This window comes from Amia ocellicauda, chromosome 2, assembly GCF_036373705.1.
Source record: "Amia ocellicauda isolate fAmiCal2 chromosome 2, fAmiCal2.hap1, whole genome shotgun sequence".
Lineage (NCBI taxonomy): Eukaryota > Metazoa > Chordata > Actinopteri > Amiiformes > Amiidae > Amia > Amia ocellicauda.
In genome coordinates this window covers 61,287,048-61,309,327 of record NC_089851.1, presented here as the reverse complement: position 1 = coordinate 61,309,327, position 22,280 = coordinate 61,287,048, and the positions used below count along the sequence as shown (strand labels likewise).

The window sequence follows — 22,280 nt, the reverse complement described above, 5'->3', positions numbered from 1 at the left end:
GCATGTGGGTGCATGTGGGTGTGTGTGTGAGAGCGCATGACTCAATTAGCAAGCTCCTCTCTGGATCGGGTGTGTTTGCACATCTCTCGGGCCTCTCACACACCTTCACGCACCGCAGATATTGAACCGCCACTCAGAATGTTAGACGGAGGAAGTTCCAGGCATTGCAGAATTCTGCCAAAAGCACAGTGAGGACCTGAGGGCGACTGAGAAGAGTCTGCAAAAGACCTTTAGACTCGCTGCTCGTTAGCACGCTCCTCGCCTCAGGGCAGCCACTCGATAGGTTCTTGGATGACCCTCTTTTTCCCGCCGTTTCGTGCTCGCCAGGTAAAGCTGTTCAGACGGAAAGCGGTTCTGAATGGGACCCTGTCTCTGTCCTCTCGGTTCCAATTCCACACCAAAAGATACATCAATTTCAAAATGTAAATAAAGGAAGGCTAGTTGATGAGCAAAAACAATCTATTTCTTTCTCCCCCTTTCCATATTTATACCATGATTCTAAATATGAAGTTGCCCCGAATCTTCTATGTGAGTAATACTGGCACAGTTTTGCATGTCTGCGTGTGTGTGCGTATGTGCTGCAGTTTATCAACAGAATACATCAGACATCAATAGGGCCACAAAGGAACCAATTTAAAAGAAACATATTGTCAAACTAATTCAGGGTCCACTGTCCACGTGTGACACACTGGAAAGACACTGTTCCCACGAGACTATCACATCACAGCTCAGTGATGCTTACATGGCAAAACCACCCCAATACAAATGCAAGATGACAGTCAAACCGAAGCCAGTATGTGCTCTGTATGTATGCAAAGTCAAGTTTTGAGGGCATTACCATTTGTAAGAAATGTTATTTTCCAGCATTTCACAAAAAGCAAGTCAGAAAAACTTAATTGCCTTATTAATAACAAATAATAATTCTAGACAGGACAATGAAAAAGGCAACTGAAAACTCCTTTTTTCATATTTTCTTTCTTTCTTTTTTCCTTAACATAGGGAATATGTTCTGAACAGTCCTCTCTCTTTGCATAGACCTTCAGTTGGTTTCCTTCTAACACACAGTCCATTAGCATTTCTTGACAATTCAAAGATAATCTTAAATAAAAATAATGCCCAAATTGCTTATTGTGTAAGCTGTAAGTCGCCCGGGCTAAGGGCTTCTGGCAATAAATAATAATAATAATAATAATAATAATAATAATAATAATAATAATAATAATAATAATAATAATAATAATAGAAACTAAACTATAAAAACAAAAACAACAACCACCTGGTATTGCTGGTAGGTTTCTAAATAGGCGCGTCTGTTCCAGTCTGAAACTGGATGCATGTGGTTGCATTTAGACCAGGACCAAACCTCATGATGAAGTGCACATCAGCCGTGAAATGGTAGATGACAGCTGAACACGAGAGACTGAAAGGCCTAACATGGATAGGGTGAAAACTGACACGAACCCCCTGCTTTCATCATAGTCAGCACAGGACCGCATCAACACGACGAGACCCTCAGAACTGCAATCAGCGCCGAGTTGAGAGACAAGGGGATTAAACTATCATGTATAGGGCACATCTTGTTTGCCCTCCTTGGACTTTTTCATAATTTGCTGAAGTTTTGATGCATTTAAATTAGATTTACTGTCGCGTTGATTTACACAACCTACTCAACACTTTGAAGAGACTAGAGGATTTGTTCTGTGACATTAACAGTTTGTTAAAAATAAATAAAAATGAAATGTCTTGGTTAGGGAAGTATTCACCGTTGGCAGCAGTTACAGCTGTGGGTCTTTTGGGGGTAAGTCTCTTCCAGGTTTGCACATCTGGATGGTCCAATATTCACCCATTCTTCTGGGCAAAACCGATCAAACTTTGTCAAGTTTGAGGGGGTCATTGGTGGACAGCACAATTCAAGCTCCCTGGTGCTCATGGTAGATATTTGCCCAACTGTGGGAGCTTACAGAGACAGATGTAATTAATTTGAAACCATATGAACCATGTTTATTGCACACAGATGGACTCAGCTACAGTTTACTAGGGCTGCAACAAACGACTACTTTGATAATCGATTAATCAGTCAATTACTACTTCGTTTAATCGATTAATCGGATACAAATAATTCCAGCATTAAATGCAAGTGTTTTATTAAAGTTTTGAGTTTTGCCTCAACTTGCGTAATGCTCTTTTTAAAACAACTTGAGATGGTAGTTAACAGTTAATAGAAAACATATGTGCAAAAAATAAAGGCAGCACTGTGGAGTAGTGGTTAGAGCTGGAAGGTTGTGGGTTCAAATCCTTGGTGGGGCAATGCTGTTGTACCCTTGAGCAAGGTACTTATTTATTGTTCCAATAAAATACCCAGCTGTACAAATGGGTACCAATGTAAGTTGCTCTGGATAAGGGCATCTGCTAAGTAACTGATAATGATAATAATAATAATATAGTGTATATATTAACAGGTGTTTTTACATTGATCTCAAAACACAAAGCTGTTTTACTCTTTGGTTTGAAAGGTGCTAAACTCTTTTGATAAATAATGAAAAATAAAGTAAACATTAAATTCTGTATTTACAGGCTTTTCTACATCAAATAGCTTCCACGGCAGTCCAATACTGGACTATGGAGGTTGATTTTTTTTTTCTGAAATGAGAGACAATACGAATTACATATTTCTGTATTGCACAACACAAAAGGAAAGAAAACAAATTACACAAATAGAATGGCTTCCTCTCTCTTCTCCAGCATTGAATAATCAATGCCTTTAAATATAAATAAATAAATAAATAATAAAAGAATACCCACATCTCAACTGATGTGCAAAAGAAACAAAGAGGAAATTCAGACTGGTGTTTTAATCCAGCCTTATAACTACACTGGACATTTTTTTTATTAATTATACTAAAAAGAAGAACTACAAAAGCCAAAACAGCTTTGAAGTTAGAAAGCCCTAAATGTCATCTGCCGGCTTTGAAGTTTCCTGGCTGTCTTTGTTTCTCAGTCATAATACATGAAACACTACAGAGCAGACAGCCTCAGTTTCCAAGGCACTATTTTATGTTGGCTCTTCCATTAACAGAAGGCAAAAATGTACACTTCTGCCCGACTCCAACGTCAAAACCTTATGCCTGTGAAAGTGGCAAAGTGTGACAATAAATACAGGCTTAAATACTAAAAATATACAACCATGTAATGCCAAGACGTAGCATGTCATGATTTACTGGTGGGATATGCAAGGAAAGGGCTCAATTGGCTCTCTTACATCAGGGCTGCACAGGGAAGTTTTGTTTTCCCCTCTTCAGTAAAATAAACTTTCCCATAACTATTCAGATTGACAACTTCTTTCTTCTCATCTATTCTTTTTTAATGACTTTCCCCAAAACCATGAAGGCAAAAAAACTAAAACAGTTCCATTTTAGTAAATGTTACACGTCTCCTGTGCTATGCTGATGTAACACCTTTCTTCATGGCACCTATTTCACAAAGCTACAGCCAACAATTAAAAACACTCTGGATCTTCTGTTAAGGACAACTGGCCTTCCAGGTTCATAGCAACACATAGTAGCATCCGGCGTGAATAAAGACATGAAGTGGATACCTTTTGTGAGGGATCTCTACCAATGCAGTGCCATGTACACCAGGGTGCAACCCTGCAGGTGTTATACAGGGCAGGCCCTTAAAGCATGACATTTATTGTTGTGATAAAACAATACTGTACACAGAAAAGCATGTTTATATTAAAGTGATGTACAAGCATGGGACATTGTGTCACACTATAACAGGTGTACTCTCCTATGCACTATGCACTATAACAGGTCTACCACACTATACACACACACACTATACACTCTGTAACAGATCTACCTCACTATACACTCTATAACAGGTCTACGACACTATACACTCTATAGCAGCTCTACTACACTATACACTCTATAGCAGCTCTACTACACTATACACTCTATAGCAGCTCTACTTCACTATACACTCTATATCAGGTCTACGACACTGTACACTCTATAACCACTCTACAAGACTATACACTCTATAGCAGCTCTACTACACTGTACACTCTATAACTGGTTTATTACACTATACACTCTACAACAGCTCTACTTTACTATACACACACAACATACACTGTATAACTGGTCTACTTACTTACTATACACACTATTAAAGGACGACTTCTGTGTCAGGTGTGAGTGGTGAACCCTGTAGTGTCTCCTTTGTAGCTTTGAAAACTGCAGCATGAGTGAAGGCCTTCAAAGCAGCAGCAGCAGGTCTCTTTACACAACTCCCATCCTGTCACCTGACACCGGAGGCTTCCACAAGGCTTTTGATTATTTGGATTATCCTGATTCTTCCTCAGGGCAAAGTAGCTGCTTGAGGCAATTCACATTATAAATAACTAAATAATTTAATACATTTACAGCAAGTGTATTTCATGAGGTCCTGACTGCAGAAAACAGAACTTGCCAGAACACAGCACAAGTGATCTATAGGTTTTCTCGTTTCCCCCCCTCAAATCTACTCCGGCCAGCAATTCCGTACAAAAAACAAATCAAGGAGGTCCCAGCTTTGTTATCTGCAAGGTTTACTTGTCATTGGGACAGCCAAGATCTATCAAGTCCCCTGCCTCTCAAAACAGCCAGGGCTGGTCGATAGTGCCTACAGAAGCTGAACTGAGAAATGTTTACCCTAATTTCTACTGAGAACTGGTCATTTGCACATAAGCACTTGTTTTTTTTTTTATAAACAGTGGGCTGCATCTGGATTTTACATCAAAATCCCACACAAACACATACACAGAGTCCAAGAACGCAAATACCATTCTGTGGCAACTGATTTCTATTTGTCTGCTCTGTCAGAGGGTGGACAGGACACAGGTGGGACATAAGTTTTTGAGTCGAGTCTAGTAGGAGACTCATTGTCATGTTGAGAGATCCATTTGCATTGCACTTCAGAATGTTAAAGATGTTCCAGAATGCCTAGTACAGATGTTAACGAGAAAATGTGACTGGCACATCTGCAGTGAAGCCTTGTAATAGATTGTACACAAGCTCGTTAAGAAAAGTAAACAAACAACGATGCCAGAAATTATACCTCTTGAAAGTTGTTTCTTTCAGGGTTTTTTTCAGGTGACCATCTTATTTCAAACTGTATGAAATGCAAGCAAGATTTTCATAGCCGGTTTTTGTTTTGTTTTGTTTTTTAAGTACTTTCAACACAGGACTTTGAAAAATGCTGGGAAACTTGAGGCTGAAATCAAATAAATTCTGATGCAAAAAAAAGCAGCCGAGCTCCTGGCAAATATTTTCCCCTCCAGCAATAATAGATAGTTAGGGATTTCCTTTGTTGTAACTCTGGGTCTCCAGTACAGTTACATTCACACACCCCCCCCCAGCCCGTCTCCTAGTGAAAACACACACAAACAAAACACACTTCCAGGCAAACACTTTTCAGCTTTCTTCTGTGTGGTGTTTAGTTTCCCCCTTAAAACCTTTGTGAATTTGTAAATTATATCTCATTCCATCCCACAAACTTTCCCCGTGACCAGAGATGATTAACAATCCATAGCATAGTTTACTGCAGTAAAACTCCCATTTAAAACATTGGAAAGCAAAATGACATCACCATAGAGCAGGGAGAGGTATAGTAAACCACAAAGCACACAATGGGAGTTAAAGCGTAGTTATGTGTAGTAGAAACATGGGAAAAATTTGGGGGAACAAACTGACAAAAAAAAAAAGTGTGCCGCAATCAACTTTCTCAAGGAGAGAGAAGCGGCAGACAGAAACGCAGAGCCACTCATAGCGGCTGTGTCTGCGCTGAAGTGACAGAGTCTGAGTAATCTCAGTATCTCAATTCCACCCAGCACCTGTGGGATCACCAGACAAGAGGGTAGACAGATGTCTGCAAAAAGCTCTCTCTGACGAGCCCAACACATTGTTTTCATCTGAGCTGTATTGAACCAAAACTGACACTGACAACAATTGAGGTAAAATAAGTTGTGCCACCATAATTTCAGCCGACTGCTGATCTAATAATAGTAATCCCCTTCTTCGTGGTATCATTCTCCAGCTAAATTTTATTTATACGGTTGTAGCAAAAAATATTCACACCCTTCTTTGAAACAGTGTTGTGCGATGATGTATTTAGCTAAACCCACATTGTGCAACTATAAAACTGTTTATCGGTGTGTATACTGCTGACTGCTACTCCACAGAAATCAATCTTTACAAAATCCAGTTTTAACCATAACAGTCTTTTTTTTGCATTAGCATGATTAACCAAATCTAGTCAATTGTAAATCTGAAAGATCATTTAAAGTCTCTCTTACAAGAAAGAAGGTATATCCCCTTGGTATTAACCAAACCACAACCAAATGCAAAACCGTTTCTTCCTTTCTTTTATGGTTTGGTTTTGTAGTGTGTAGTACAAAGTACACACAAACAAAGCAAATGCATGCATTTACATAGTTTACTTATTCGGGTGATCTCTGTAAGTTCATATATAGTTGTCTAGTTTGGTCCCACAAAATTGCATTAAAATAATCATGTCTGTGTCTCACAAAGACCACAGAGAAAGACAAATGAACTGACAGATGCACAGAATTAAACAAACAAATTGTGGGAGGGGGTGAGGACATCTGTAGGACAGATACTCTGATACATGGAAAGGTAAACAGACAAACAACATTACACAAATTTATACACACAGCACTAATCTTCATGCTCAAAACGGAGCTAGCCTGGACACGTTTGCCGGGTTTGTCTTCATTTGCTTCACATTTCTGCCAGGGTCCAAAGTTATTCATTCACAGGATGGTTTGTTACTGAAAAGACCTTTTGTAACGAATGTGATCCACAAATGAGATATGTGACAAAACTTTAAACGAGTTATGGTAATTACAAGCTGCCGTGTACAAGCAAGTCACATTTCAGTACAAGCAGTTGCTCTGGACAAAAGCCACGGAGAGGACAACTGAGGGAAATGAACCTGAGGATTTAGTGTGGACAGACGTCTGTTCATCTCTTGTAAAGGTCAGAGCGTAGACACTGTCCAACCAAAAGAAAGGCTGACCATGTATTTATTAATTTTTTATCTTGATATTTTACAGCTCCAGTTCTGTTAATTTGCTGTGAATTATGATACATCTTATCCACCCACAGTTAGTCATAAAGCATGCTATGTACTTTTCACGCAGGGAGACTCACAGGGACTCAAAGAGACAACCAGCACCAGTATCTAAAGATAACGGGTAAAAGCCTAAAAAGGAAGGGGTTTCTATGTGTGTGTTTGTGTTTCAAGTTTAGTTTTTCCTCTCTCTACAAAACAAACGTTACCTGGGCAACGCACATTTCCAGTTCAGCCAAGCACCTGACTGCAAAGGTTAAAGCAGTGTTACTCATGCATGGAGTGATAGAATAAATATAGACATTTGTCTTTCTTTGTCTCCTTAGAATGGGAAAAAAAACTATTGACAAGAGATCCCCATCTGCACACAAGCCTGTCACATCAGATTAGCTCATCGGGTAATGGAAACGGAGCTTGTGACGCACCCAGGTCCCTCTGTGCTGGGAAACGGCACCGTATTTCATAGAGATTGCGTTATCGTGGGCAACAACAACGAATTGAAGTAGGCAGTGACTTCTGTGGACAGGCCCACAGTTAAAGGCGTGCTTATATTTCTTACTCTATGTCCACACCATGATTGGTTTCCACTGAAAATAAAGTGCACTCTTCATTATATCTAAGCCATTTAAATCCATTATTGACTGCTCATCCAATACTCATCAATTCATTTGTTCACTTAAAAACAACACACTAAAGAAATACAATTTGTCAATGAATGCAATTAACCAACCTAACCAAGGGATTTCAAACATTCTGAAATGTGATCCCATGCCTCATGAGAGCATCAGGTTTAAGTCTCTACTTGGGTAACTGACAGCTGACTGGTGTTCCATCATGTTTGTTCCAAAAACTACCAGCACTTGCATCCACAGAAACAGAAACTCCCTGTCAGTGAGACACAGAGCTGTGGTCACATACTAGGGGTAAGACCTTGTCTAGCTCATCCATAGAAAGCATCAATGGGGGAAGCCTGGTAGGAAAACACCCTCCTACCACAGCTCAATGGTGGAGAAAGGAGGGGAGGATTTGATCTTGTAGCCAATAGGACTCAGAAGATTTGGGTCACTGTCCATTATTGCCTTATAATAATCGTGATGTTATGTAACCAAGGCAGAACCAGACCATCCCTAGATCACGTTTCACCAAATCGTCTGGAGTGTCTATATATCTGGGTAGATGAGCACATTCATTTTCTTATTTTATAGAGAGTGGAAAAGGAAATGGCAGCAAACATATGTACATTTAGAAAAGTGTACCATTTTCTTTTTCCTAACGCTGTAATGCAAAGAAAACTAAACGTGGTAATCTAAAGGTTGACTTGACTGGGAAGAGCCAATAAGACAGACGCACAGAAAAGAGGTCCAGATTACCACTGTCCATGAGCTCAAAAGGTCAGTGTTGCGGATTTAAAACATAATTATAGATCATGGGTTCAATCGCACGTGTGGGGCACTGCTGTTGTACCGTTGAGCAAGGCCCTGTATCTATATTGCTCCCGTAGAAACCCAGCTATATAAATGGTAAACAATAAGTAATAATACATACATTATTTCAGCTAAGAGGAAGAAAATCTCTTAAGTTTTCATTTATTCATTGATTTTAGAAGGGTGTAAAAATCAAACTGAGTACTAGGCAGGGTTTTAATAAATTATAAATAAAATGCATTTACATGTTGAATCTGTCCATGAAAAACTATTTTGAATTCCTGATTAAGAAGAGGTAATTGATTCTTTTTAAGCCAAATGGGATTTTTAATTAACAGGCAAATTGACTGTTAATTGTTCAATGGGGTTCGACAATGTCTCCTGTCTGCTTTAATTGCTTCCTGTTTTCCTGTGGGATGTTCATTTTCAATGCAATCACACAGGAAATCAATAAAGTCAATGGAAGAGGAATTATAGAACAAAATTCTGGGTACAAAACCTTTGGACATCTATCCTCTTCACTGTAGTATTTCTGTGGAAATTATATGACTGACAATGTGAATGTCAGGGTGGAAGTTTGAAAAAGGGACAAACATTCATTTACATTTTCTCCCTGCAGTTGTTTGTTTCTTTGCATTACATTTTAAATCAACTAATTCATGTTTTTTTCTGAACTGTTTTTATTTTGTATTTTTAAGACTTAAAACAAGATGGTAACTACAAACGACAAGGAGTGTGCTTTTCATTGCAAGCAAAAGGCATCTTTACAGGCCTCTGATGAAACCGCAAGCAACATCATACGATTTCCCCAGCGACAAACCGACCGTAATACACTGTAGCACAAAGAGTCATGAAGGCACATACATACACAAAAGATAAAAAGATGTGCTGGGGTCGTTTCTTTTCTGCACTCCTTTAAGTATAGTAAGGCGGAAATGCCACTACATTTTGTGCAAAAGAAATTCTATTGGCATTATGCTTTTGTTGGTTCCTCAACAGCTGTTGCTCCACAACAGTGTAGACCCCAAATAATATGAAATCATTTTGTGTTTAGTTTCTGAAGGGTCAGTCAAAGCGTGCATGTGCAGAAAAAAGCAATTCCACAGAATTTAACAGCACAGAATAATAACAAATACAAAATAAAAACTCCCTCTTCCTCATTGATTTAGGTCAGAGCTAAAACAACAAAGATCAGGAATACAAACAGGTAGCCATGTTAAGGCCCAGCATGCAACACTCGCAATGAATGGACAACTCGCAATGAATGGACAACTGAAAAGGAATACATTTCGCCTATCGAGTAGGCATTTGTCCATAGAGTTAAGAGAAGACAAAGGCTGGCATTAGTAGTGTGATATTATGCGAGCAGATGTATATGGCTGAAAAAGACTCAATGCAGACTGTGTAGAATCTCTTCAGTGGATGGAGGAAGAAGGGGTAGTAACCTGAATTGAGAGCTTGGTTAAGGGTAAAGATGTGAATTTGGATGTGACTAGAGTTGCAAAGCACACAGTACAAGGGGAAGTTATGATTAAAGCAATAGTCCCGCCATTTCTAAAATCACGCTGTGATGGCTCTGTATGTGTTGTACTGTGCAAGTAAAGAAGGGAAAAGAAAAAGGCAATCTGTGGTGATCACTTTGATCGCCTACGCTGGTTTGCATTAATTGGTTAATGCACAGTAATGAATGTTAGTGTATGTGTGTGTATGCGTGTGTGTGTGTGTGTGTGGGTTCGCACAGTAAATCATAACTTTCCCATTCCAGGATAATCTACACAAAGTCATTTGGTATGTCTTTTTTCCCTACACACCAGCCTTAAGTGACTGCACCACCTACACAACATTAAAAAAGCCCATAATGTATATAATTATTGCTTTTGATATTTTTTCGTATCATGTATTGCACAAACTTAAAGAAGACATTCACTTCTGTAAGTACCTGAATAGAACAAACAGACCTGACCTGACAAACAGTCCTGAACCGGACATAACCTGAACAGGACATGTTATGACACAACACATCTGAACAAACAGAGAGTGTACACGATGAAGTTTGACACCATTATTTGGTTTAAAATTGTACATTTTTAAAAGTTGCTTATATGACAGACTCGATCTGGAAGAATGCTATTTATTGTGACAGTGTTCAGAGTGTAGTATATGAAGTGGGGGGAACTTTAGGACCACACAGCTCCCACATCTTCACTTTTTCCCGTCACACACCTGCCAGCCACTGACAAACACACACACACACACACACACACACACACACCTGTGCTCCATCTCATACCGGCCTGAAAGCTGACCGCAGACAACAATCGAGGCAAAAAAAAAGAGTGAAATCTAAGTGAGAGGAAAGAAGAGGAAAGCATGGACTAACCACACGGCATACGACTTCTTTCTGGCTGACAACCCCCTTTTGGAAACGGAAATGGACCAGACATCGACACTGTTTAATCCTCAAAAACGGTCGCACATCAAGCAACACCTCCAAACTGGTACATCTTCAACCCCAAGCTGTGCCACAGTATGTTATTTAAACAGTACAACGCAGACACATGAAACCATAATTTCTGGTTCCCTTTAATGAAGAGTATACTTAAAGCAAAAGAATTCAAAATTACAGTGGAAAATCTTTAAACTCACATACAAAGCCACACATACACAAAAACCCACACGAACACACACACATAGACACAAAAACACACACACAGACACACACGATTGACCAATTTCTTTTCCCACAGAGAACATCATGCTGATATACCTACAGTTTGGAAGCAGATTTTGTTCCTTTGTTGGAATGCATCACTGTCAGGCCTACAAAACCTCACTTCAAGCCATACCTGTTGGCATGGCAGGGCCCTCGGCGCACTATAGGAGGCCCACTGGCGAAGGTTTCCATAGCCCCTATCATCAGTGACAAAGAAAACGTAGGTAGATAAACCCCATTACTTCTTCCTAAAGAGCCAGGTAATTACATTTGGCATTTTGACAAGTGTTTGCTGGAGTGAAGGTCAAAGCTGTCAGCATATGAGATCTATGCTAATCTGCTCAGCTGGAAAAGACTCTTTGCAGCCAATGTTTTCGTAATTAGGAGTCGCAGGAGCCAGTTTTCATCACAACTTTGCCCAGCGCATTAAATGAGCCAATAATACGAAGTAATTTCATTTGTCATAGTTTATGGTGCGCCTAAAGATTCCCAAATTACCGTGGGGGAGGGGGCTTGACATACAACATTTCTGAACCGCAGTGGCACTGGGTCTGTCTTGTTTACAAAAATAAATAAATAATAAATACAGAAATATGTAACAATACAGGAAAATAGAAGTGTCCCCTTCCACCATGCTTTAACTCTTAACACATTTGTGTCAAAGCAATCTGCCCCCACAGTTTCTCTCACCAGGACATGCTTAAATGGCTACAAAAAGCAGAAGGGAGGGGGTGGGAGTCTTTGCAACTTCTGCACTGCGGACGACCTCGGTGGCCCACATTACTTCCATGTCAGAAGGCAGAGGGAGACCCCAGACATCCAGCGTCCATGATGCCTCGATCAACCAACTATTGTCATGGATAACAATCATTGATGTTGTGTGCGCATGAAGACCCTGTCCTGGGAGCACGCCTGGGATCATCCCACCCCTAGCAGGTCACAAATGTAGTCAACAGGCAGCTTTCAATATACACATTAGCAAATGTGTGCAGAGCAGTGTGAAGTGTCCAGTACCACAGTACCACAATCAAGTCGAGTCAATAGCCACCTCATCTGCAGCAAAATGTAATATAAAATGATTCAGCCATTAAGATTCTATTATATATTTGCAAATATTTGCAAGCAGAAACATGTAATTGCCTGGAATTTAATTAGACACCCTGTCAAAAGTCTCTCTATATCTGTTTCTATACAAACACAAACCCACATATATAAGGAGAAAGAGAAATGCATAGATGAATACATATGTGTTTGTATTGAGTAGCCTGGTTACAAAGCATCTTATGCAAGTACCAAGAAAACGTTCAAATTAAATCCCAATTATACTATGATTATCTTTTAATTACTTGGTTGCCTTAAGAACATGTTTAAATACTCTGCTATGTCAATGCTGTGATGGTGGGGAAAGCCTTAAAGGGGGAATTAAAACAACAACGATGAATAATAATGTTTTGATACCCTGGCCTTTACTCAGTTTAATGAAATGCAAAGTGGCTTCTGAAAAACACTGATCAACAAACTGTAGTCAATATATTCTCCTATTGGAAGGGAGACAACAACAACAACAACAACAACAAAAATCACAATAATATGGACAAGAAAAGCGCTGTGGGCATAAAGTAATATACAAAGCGGGAGAGAGCGAGATGCCTTTTCTCCGGCTGGGATGCCACAGTCTCTCCTCGCGGTGCTAATTGCAGTGGCCACAGCTTTGCCCCTGACCTCTCTTCACAATGGCTGGGCTGGGTTCTCACGGCCAGAGCACACCATTGGAAGTGGCCTTTAGGCTCTGCTCACCTCGAGCATGAAAGGCACGACAATACGGGTTATCACCCCGCCGCCCACTGCCTTCACATCCCTGACAGCAGGCCATCTCTGACCCTACTGCGGCTCGTCCACAAACTTCCCAAATCACTGTCCCCCCGCCCCTTTAAACAGGCAGTGTTCTTGGCAGGGGGGTGGGCCACAACAGTTCGACCGGGACAATAGAATAACTTTGTCCAAAAAGGGCACAGGAGGTACACGGTGCATCGCAAGGAGCCAGCTGTCCCAAGATCCGCACTCGCGCTGTAGGGCTAAAGACGGTGTGTAATTGAGATTGCGTATGTGTGAAACACCCAGGGCAGCAGAACACATCGCTAGAATTCTGTGCAACAGAGCTTCCTTATCCCTGAAAAGTCCGTACAGGAAGTAAGTTAAATTAAGCTCCTAGGAACAAAATGCATTAAAAAGCCCTGATTAAGGATGGTCTTTGGTGAATGGGCTGACAGCCATGCATTTGGAGTATAAATGTGTGTGTGTTACAGAGAGGACTTTGAAAGCATGAGATTGTGCACATGCTTACTTACTCTCTCCAGAAACCTCTATAAGTTTCTAAATAACCTAAAAAACTCTTCTAAGCTTTTGTAGATGAAGGGTGTGGCTTGTTATAGAACCCCTACAGCTCAGAGAACATTTGAGGCAGATATTCCTAAAGCAGAGTGTATCTTAAGGAGGTTTATCACAGTACATTTGCACAGTAAATTGGCAGTTGCCCCCACGGCTTTTACTATGCGAAGATTTTACTCTCCCAATGTTTTTTCAGGGCAAGTATCATGGTTTACTATACTACTACTAGGATTTCACTTTTGTTTTCTGGTCTTCACAGTGGCATAGCACAGTAAACAGGATAATCTGATTTCCCTTTAAATGTTTTGGATTTTTGAATAAGAGTAAGGATCAAGGCATAATGTGACACGCTGCCCTTGTCAATTGGTCACTGGGACACACAGTTGCCCAGCACTGCAAGACAGAATTATCCCACAGACTAAACAGGTTTAGTGAGCAGGCTCTGATGCCAACACCCATATATCTTTGGCCGTGTATCTGCCCTCAGGAACATGACCACAGACTGCATTGTGCATAAATCTGCATGAGTAATTCAGCCCAGTAATCCCCCATCAGTGATCGGGCCATGGCACCAGCTCCTACATTCACACAGACTCCATCACTTACACAATGTGAACACTACAGGCAGAAAAGGCTTAAAGCTAATAAAATTCATTTAGCAAGCTGAGCTTTGATTGCAGGACCCCTGTGTTCAAGGAATTCTGTTTCACTGATGGCTCGTATTTTATGAATTTTTACTCCATCACAGTAGGAATTCTTACAAATAGGAATAAGTTTAAGATACTGGATGCTGGCAATAACATATAACGCAAAAAAGTCATTGTTGATCTATGCATGTAGCTTCCATCAGACTTTACTTCTTAGAGCATTTTGAACAGTGTTATAAATGATACTGAAAATTCAGTTCAGTGCAAAACTCATTTTCAGCACATATCTGTTCTCCCTATTCTTATTAGAAATTGAATCATTTTAAATAATGTATAGATGTACAAGAAGGTTGTACATTTTCCAGGCACGTTTATATTTTGTGTTGATCTGATCAACGTATGTCTATATATTACTTAATTCTTCTTCTAAAAAAATAATTAATAAAGTGAGGAATTCTTGGACAGCCTCACCAATGTCTAAAAGACAACTGCATGTCAGGATACAGTTTGCCATTTCTTGGTTCACTATCCTTTAGACTGCTTTGCTTTGGCTTTCTAGTATTAAAAAAATACACACAAAAACACCTATGTAAATGATCGGCCATTTTCCCCCGTGTTAAGCTGCAGTTGATGAGGAACCTATAGATCATTGCTGTCTATGCAAAGTTCATATCTAGGTTGAAGCACCGCTTTGATAAAGTGTGACCAATTGCTGACAACTGCTGTTATGCTACAGGCAGAAGCCTGCTTACAAAGAATGACAGTGAGAAGAGAAAGGTCATTTCAGACGTGCAAGCGCACACTCGCACACAATAAACAGGGAAAATCATGTTTTCATCAGACAACAAAATCAAAAATAGCACCTGAAACCTGGCATTACATTTTTGTTCTAAATATTGCTTATTTCTGTTAATCATCATTGTATTATTTGGTGACAAAGAAAAACTCTTGACACTCAACCACAATAAATATATGGACTAGCAAAATAAATTAGTATCATGTTATAAAATAATATTATACAAAGTAAAGATGTCAGTTGTATAGTATTCAGTTGAATAATACAACACCTTAGAACAGCAGGTACTGCATGCAATGCCAGGTATGGACAAACATTGTGTATCAATCCAGCATTTCCCACAATCCTAGGAAGAGCAGGACTTCAGCTGTAGGTGACACTGCCTTCTCTCATGAGACGTTTCTACACAAGGTATTTCCAGACCCGTGGTACACAGAGATATGAGCTTTGGAACGTGTTCTTATCTATCATTATGCACACCATTGTGGAAGAATTGTAGAGCTTCATTAAACCACCATCAACTGCTTACGGGTACGGTACAACACAGCACTGCATCACAGTGCATCTTGTGTGTGACAGATGTGTACTTATTATACAGTACACCCACATTCGTTACTGGAAAAGGCCTCTCAGAAAGAAAAACAACACTAACTTGGAGGGCCCTGTGAGTTAACCTGAGCGCATTGACTTATTCATTTTCCTATTGGTGAATATTTATGGAGGCTCTGTACTTAACCATCCACTCCTAGACAGAGCAAAAGACCAGGAAGGAATTACAACACTGGGAAACACAGATCCCCTCAACACCTGCAGCAGCTCAAAATCGATCATTTTCAAAAACAAAAAGTCGACAGTTTTCAATAAATAAATACTCGTATCAATAATATGACAAAAAAGGTTCCTGTCAACCACTATAAATAATAATAATAATAATAATAATAATAATAATAATAATAATAGGATTCTTAACCAAATAAGCCACTGAACTGACTTTGATTTGCATGCTTTCAAATAGGGAAAAGTGTACATATGCACACACACGCACACGCACAGCAGTGAAGAATCACTTAATTATAGATTTAACAGTTTTATCTTGCACTTCATCATCACTTCTGCTCATTATAATCGCAACTCACTGAAAATGTTTTAATTCTAATTATATATATATATATAATTTTGTTTATTCCCCCACCCCTCGCCACCAAAGGAGAGACTTTGGTGATTTTTATTTCTGGTTCAACAAGCAAAGGTACCTGTAAAAACACAGTTCTGTGAACACATATCTGGGCCTCTAAAATACACAAAACAAAAAAATCTATAATCATAATAAATAAATACAGGCCTATACATAAACTGTAATGAAGGTAAGAGCAGCCATGGCTTTTCAGCAGTATTTACAAAATTCAAATTGAGGAAGTATATGAATTATATACCCATGTCCCGGTGATATTTAGGAAATGTGTTTCCTGTTCACCAAAACAATAGGGGAATAATTTAAATGTGTTAGACTGAATCAATAGACAAAAAAAGCTGTTTCTCTTGCTCTCTTCAGAGAGGGATTTGGTTTGGTGCACGACAGCCGACTAGGAATTAGGAAAACTCTCTCTAACTGTAAAGAAGCTGTGATCATTTTAAATTACAAAAGCAAATACATGTTCATTTAAAAAATAGGATTATGATGTGCTGCCATACCACATTAATTTTGTTTATGAAAATATATTTTTGCAGTCTGCAGTCTTACAGAAAGCAGCTCCATGCAGGGTTTGTTTTTATGTTTGCGTTTATGAGATTTAATCATAATGGATATTTTGGAATACATGTTCATAGGACTGGCCTAAATTACCAATAACAGAAAATGGAAACAGGGGAGAGAGGGGGAAATAAAATCAATCAATCAACACACCAATTGTCACTTTTTCTTTTTTCTTTTTTTTTTTTTTCTCAGCATAGATTTTCCTTCCTTAGCCACTAAGGAGACTTTAAAAACACAGCCAGCCAAGATGTGAATGTATTTAAGTTTTACATGGTCTATTTGGGTGAACATTAGCTACAAATCCCTATCCCTGGCTTTGTCTCAAGATCCTGCAGCACATAAAAAAAAATCCCTTTTGTGTCTCCCCTGATAGCTCACGATTTGTGAGTGCATGTAGTTATAGTGAAGATACATTTTAAAGGAACCATTAAAGAACCGCTTTAAAAAAAGGCTCCTAATTGTTTCCAATGAAGCTTGTAAGCTGGAAATAAGGTAAGCCTGGTGACATTAATTTCAGACATACTGTACACAGCCTGAGATTTAATGACTGTTTAAACAGAGCGAGTTCACAATCATGCCACAGGGGCTTAGGAACCTCTGACACGGCTTTCTGTCATTTGTTTTTGTGCTGGTTAAGCTGGCGGTTTGTTAAAAGACATGCACACGGGTCAGAAGGAGGCGGATAAGATTTTTTATTTCTTTTTTATATCTTATCCTTTATAATTCTCCCAGATGCCCCTTTTAAACATTTTTATATTTATTACCTGGCCTTTTGGTCGTGTAGCCCTTCAAACTTCTAATCAAGTTGAGCCTTATTCAGCTTGAGTTTTTCAAAGGCCGTGCAAACAAAACATCCTCTTTCAACCTTAAGATAGCGCTAGAGAAAAAAAAAAAATGAAACAGAAAGACACAGGAAGGTGGGGGGCAGGGCAGGAGGTACTACTGCATGTTTATATTCAAACATTAAAAAAAATATTCTGAACGAGAAAAATAAATAAGCAACAAATTGAACCCGCATTGTACAGCTATGATAATTAAGCTCTGATGGAGACCCAAGCTGTGAAGGTGTGAAGGTCAGCCAGGGACTGAAAGGTAGCTGAAACCTTTGAAGTGGGTAGATAGATATACATTTGTGCATAGCGCTAAGCGTTCAATACCACCATTATTTCACAGGCTTCAGCGGCTGTTGAAAGTGGGCATACGAGCAGCGTAATCATTTTAAATACTCCCACTCGAAAAGCGGGCCTCACTTCATTTCGGCACTCCACCCCTCATCTCCTTGCGAGCGAGCCCCGTCGTGCAGGCCCCCACAATGATGCCGACCCTTTCAGCCACACTGCGCAACCCTGACGCATTCTCTGCTGGCTGCATTCAGTTTGTTGAATAAAAATACATTCAAGGCAACACACGGATCAACAGCGTGGCTCTCTGTTCTGGAACTCGTGGTTATGTTGAAGATGAGGCACATAGGAGTGATTCTTTCTGAACACATTAAAACTACGGGAGGAGTTGGGAGTGGGGCCACGTTATACGTGTTTCACTTTACATACAATATTACTGTTGTAAACCTGTTCTTCTTACAGAACATGAAAGCCAATGATGCAGGCTTACTGAACTACCTAAATTATGAAAATAAAGTCTTATAGAATCAAAAGCTGATAAAGATGCATTTCATTTCATTTCATCTGCACAATCACAATCCTACAGGCTTCTTGTGTCAACCAACCTCTCAAATACTTACTTGAAATTTTAACTGAACTAATAATTTGCTTTTAAATTTTAAAATTTCACTTTTAAAATGGTTTAATTTACAAAATGCTGGATCATTCAGGTGCTTATACAATTGAACACTGTATGTGAAAACTTCCAAACGTTTAAAAGCTCTGATTAGGAAAATTATTAGTTAATTTATGAGATCATGGTTTGAAAAAGCAATTGCAGTTCAATTACACCACTGTCTCACTCAAGACTGCACAATTCCACCGAGATGCTATCCCATGCTGACCGAGCTTCCTATACTGGACAATTATAACACACTATATACTTGTTTATATGGCTTAATGCATTACCTTTTGTGTCACTGTGATTCTGCAATTGAACGCAATATCACTCTCACTCCAATACAGACTTACAAGACAGCTGTAGAACTGACCCCAGAATTTCACTGGACCCAGTCTTTGTTGTTGATATACAGCTTATTGATTTGTTTATGTGTGTTACTGTAATGCGTACAAGTAGCAAGAATGATTTCCATACTCTCAGCCAACCAGTTGTTTAGCTGGAAATATCAGTGCCAGTTTATATTGACAGGGTATATCAATCTGGAATTGATATAGAAACTCTGTAATGGGAGACTGTGGTGTACAGTTCTGTATAATTAAATATAATACAATGCCATTGCTAACAATACAACGCATGACTAAGCATTTATGTAAGTCTAGCACTAAACCATTTTTAGGCTTTCATTTTCAATCACTGCTGTCTGGAATCATTCCCAATACTTTACTGCAATATAAGAAAGAAGCTTAAAAGATACTTTAGAAATCACCAAGGATGGTCTTTTTTTTGTAGTCTTGTTCTTTTACACCTATTTGTAAAAGCAACAGTGAAGCCTGTGTGAAGTCTGCACCCTGCGCCAGCAACACTTTCCCATCGGTAGGCTTGCAGGTTTCTTGTAGCTGTGAGTAAACTGACCCGTCATCACAGATTCCACGGCAACACTAAAAATAAAGCCTACAAACACAAAATCTAAGAACCCAAAAACAAAACTAAAATCAACGGCATTAGAAAACTGATTTCCCCAATCGCTTTTCAACTGCCTAAAAATAGACTCTTTAAAAACACAATTACAATAGAACAAATTGTTGTCTGGTTGCTTGGCGTTGCTGTGTTTCTTGGCCATATAATTCAGCTGTGAAAGAGATGCTGGTCTGAATGTCATTCCTCAGGCACAGCACAGCATAGGGTCAACCAGCCCCACTGCTGGTCCAAGAGCAGACATCGCCTGGGGTCCGGCTTCACATCTTTATTGGGTTATTTTCTTCTTTATTTCCTTCACGGTTATTCCACTGCCCAACAGAACAGCAGTCTGTTTGTCTATCTGTTTATTTTCAGTCTGTAAAGCGCTCTGTGGCTACCTAGCAAAGGGCACTAAACTAAATAAAGATTAATTGATTGATTGATTGACTCGTTGATCAACCAAGTATATAAAACCGTGCATTTGTGGACCTCCACAGTCAAAAGCACTTGTAACGGCATCAGAAGCAGCATTGAACAGTCTTTTGTGATCCACCAATCAGAGTGTGTTGTACAACCTGAGTTACTCCTAAATATCAATGAATGTGTGACTTTGGTTAAATCAATCAATCAATCAAATAAAAAGGTTATCTGTAACAAAAATAATTTGTTGTTGTTTTGGGGGGTATGCACTAAGATAATTGCTGGTGGTTTACCATTAGAAAGAAATAAAAAAATCACACAAAAACACTACTTTTATATAATTGGCGCCATTTTGCATGTTGTCTGTTGACGATTTAAAGAAGTGCTTCAAGATCCACGTAAATCTGTCCTGTAAGTGTGGACAGGGAATTCAATAGCACAGGTTTGGTGCAGGTAGAGTGTGCATCACAGAACCAGGAGAAAACTGTTAAAATGACAGTGAATCTGAGACAAGCTAACCTTGCTCCAAGTGAAAGATGTGACACAGGATTACAGTTTTCACCTGAAAAAAATATTAAAAATAAAATGCTGACTACCAAATGTGCCCTGCCCATGCCCTTGCTATTGCTGACACCCCCACTGGCAGCCTCTGGTGTAAATAAAGCAAGAAGCAACTGCAAGTTATAACTTAAATACTCCTATCAGACTCTCTGTCTAGAGGTTTCTCACATCTGCCAGAAGCAACATCCAGTGGGAAAGCATTGGCATGTTTTTAGTTTGGTTTGGTTCTCAATTGTTCTTTTGTTTTGTTTCTTTAAAGCAAAGCAAGAAATGTATTTGCAGCTTAATTAGTCCTCTGAAGCTGCATTTCAGTTTCATGCACGTGCCACCAGGAGTGAGGGAAAAACAGAAAAAACACTCCATTCCCTGCCTTATGAAATGACCTTTTTCATCATGGATGGTATGTGCACTCTCCTTTAAAAGGATGAAAGAGCAAGAAAGAGGGAGAGAGAGGGAGAGAGCGAACAGGAATGAGTTCCTACCTGCCACGTTGGCCACATCTGCGGTCGAAATGTTCTGGGGGTTGGAGCTCACTTTGAAGGTCACAGCTGGGCCCAGCACACTGTAACATCATTGGGAGATGAGAGTGAGTTACTCGAGCAGATGACTGCACTCCAGTTTAAGATGCACCTTTCAAGCTAGAGTGTTGTTGGTTCGGCCCTTTTTTGTTCGGCCCATTTGAAAACTGAGAACATGAAAGAGCTGATATCTGCGGTTCTCCTGCCTCGAAGCCTTTGCTTGCATTTGACCTTAGAAGGCCCACAAACTCGTACATGAAATTAAATGAACGACATTCTCATCTCAGCACAGCTTTTAATAAGGACAATTGAGCGTGCTGAATAGTCAGGGTTGCAGATATTACACAGAATGTAGATTATATATTAAAACTAATCCAAATATACAATTCTAGGGAGAATGAGAGCACGAGAATAGCTCTTCAAAATACATCTTAAAGTGTTTGGTTTCTGGTTCATACAGGACTTACATTTTCAAAATAATTGACTTTGATTGGCAACTCTTTGTTAAATGTAAGAGAGAGCATAAGACACGTCCTTAAAAAACGATTCTGCACACAGACGTTTGATTTAGTTTTCTTTTTCTCAATTTAGGCCTCGAATGCAAAGTGTGAATTAAAAACAAATGGATGTTTTTGTATTTTTGTAGTTTGTCATTGGCAAGTTAAAGGCAAGAGGAGAGAATAGACTCAATATCCTCGGGTTTCAGTTTCTGAGATCAGGAGGAAACCCAGCACTGTTTTCAGTTTCTGCATGTTCCTACTATGGAGAGCTTTATCTTTCTTTATTTCAGACATAGATTTATGACTGTACACTACTTAAATTAGGAGATACAGCAGCAAAATCTGTCAGGGTGAGAATCAAATGTGAATCGATGTATAACCAACCATTCAATAGGTGTTACTCAGAATCATGAATTCTTGTCGTACACAACACAACGTGGAAATACAAAATGTGTTTTTTTTAACCTTTTTCAATGTGGTTTCTAAATACGTCATTGGCATTGCTCATTTGAAGACAAACTTCTATTTCCAAAAGGCTTAATCTTGTAATTCATATATGCATTTTTAAAAAGACAAGTCTGAGTTTATCATGTCAACAAATCCAAAATGTCATTCTAGTCCCCGCCCCTCCAGCCCTTTCAATCCACTGTATTAATTTCTCAACCTGGAAAAAAAATATCAGTC

General features: G+C 39.3%; 1 protein-coding gene across 1 annotated transcript in view; it reads right to left on the bottom strand.

Moving 5' to 3' along the window:
• ptprn2 (protein tyrosine phosphatase receptor type N2) overlaps nt 1-22,280 on the bottom strand; it is a 261,458-nt gene that overhangs the window by 137,049 nt on the left and 102,129 nt on the right. The window contains exon 11 of the mRNA XM_066688002.1: nt 21,061-21,140. Coding sequence (XP_066544099.1) covers nt 21,061-21,140 — 80 coding nt within the window. The remainder of the gene's footprint in view (nt 1-21,060; nt 21,141-22,280) is intronic.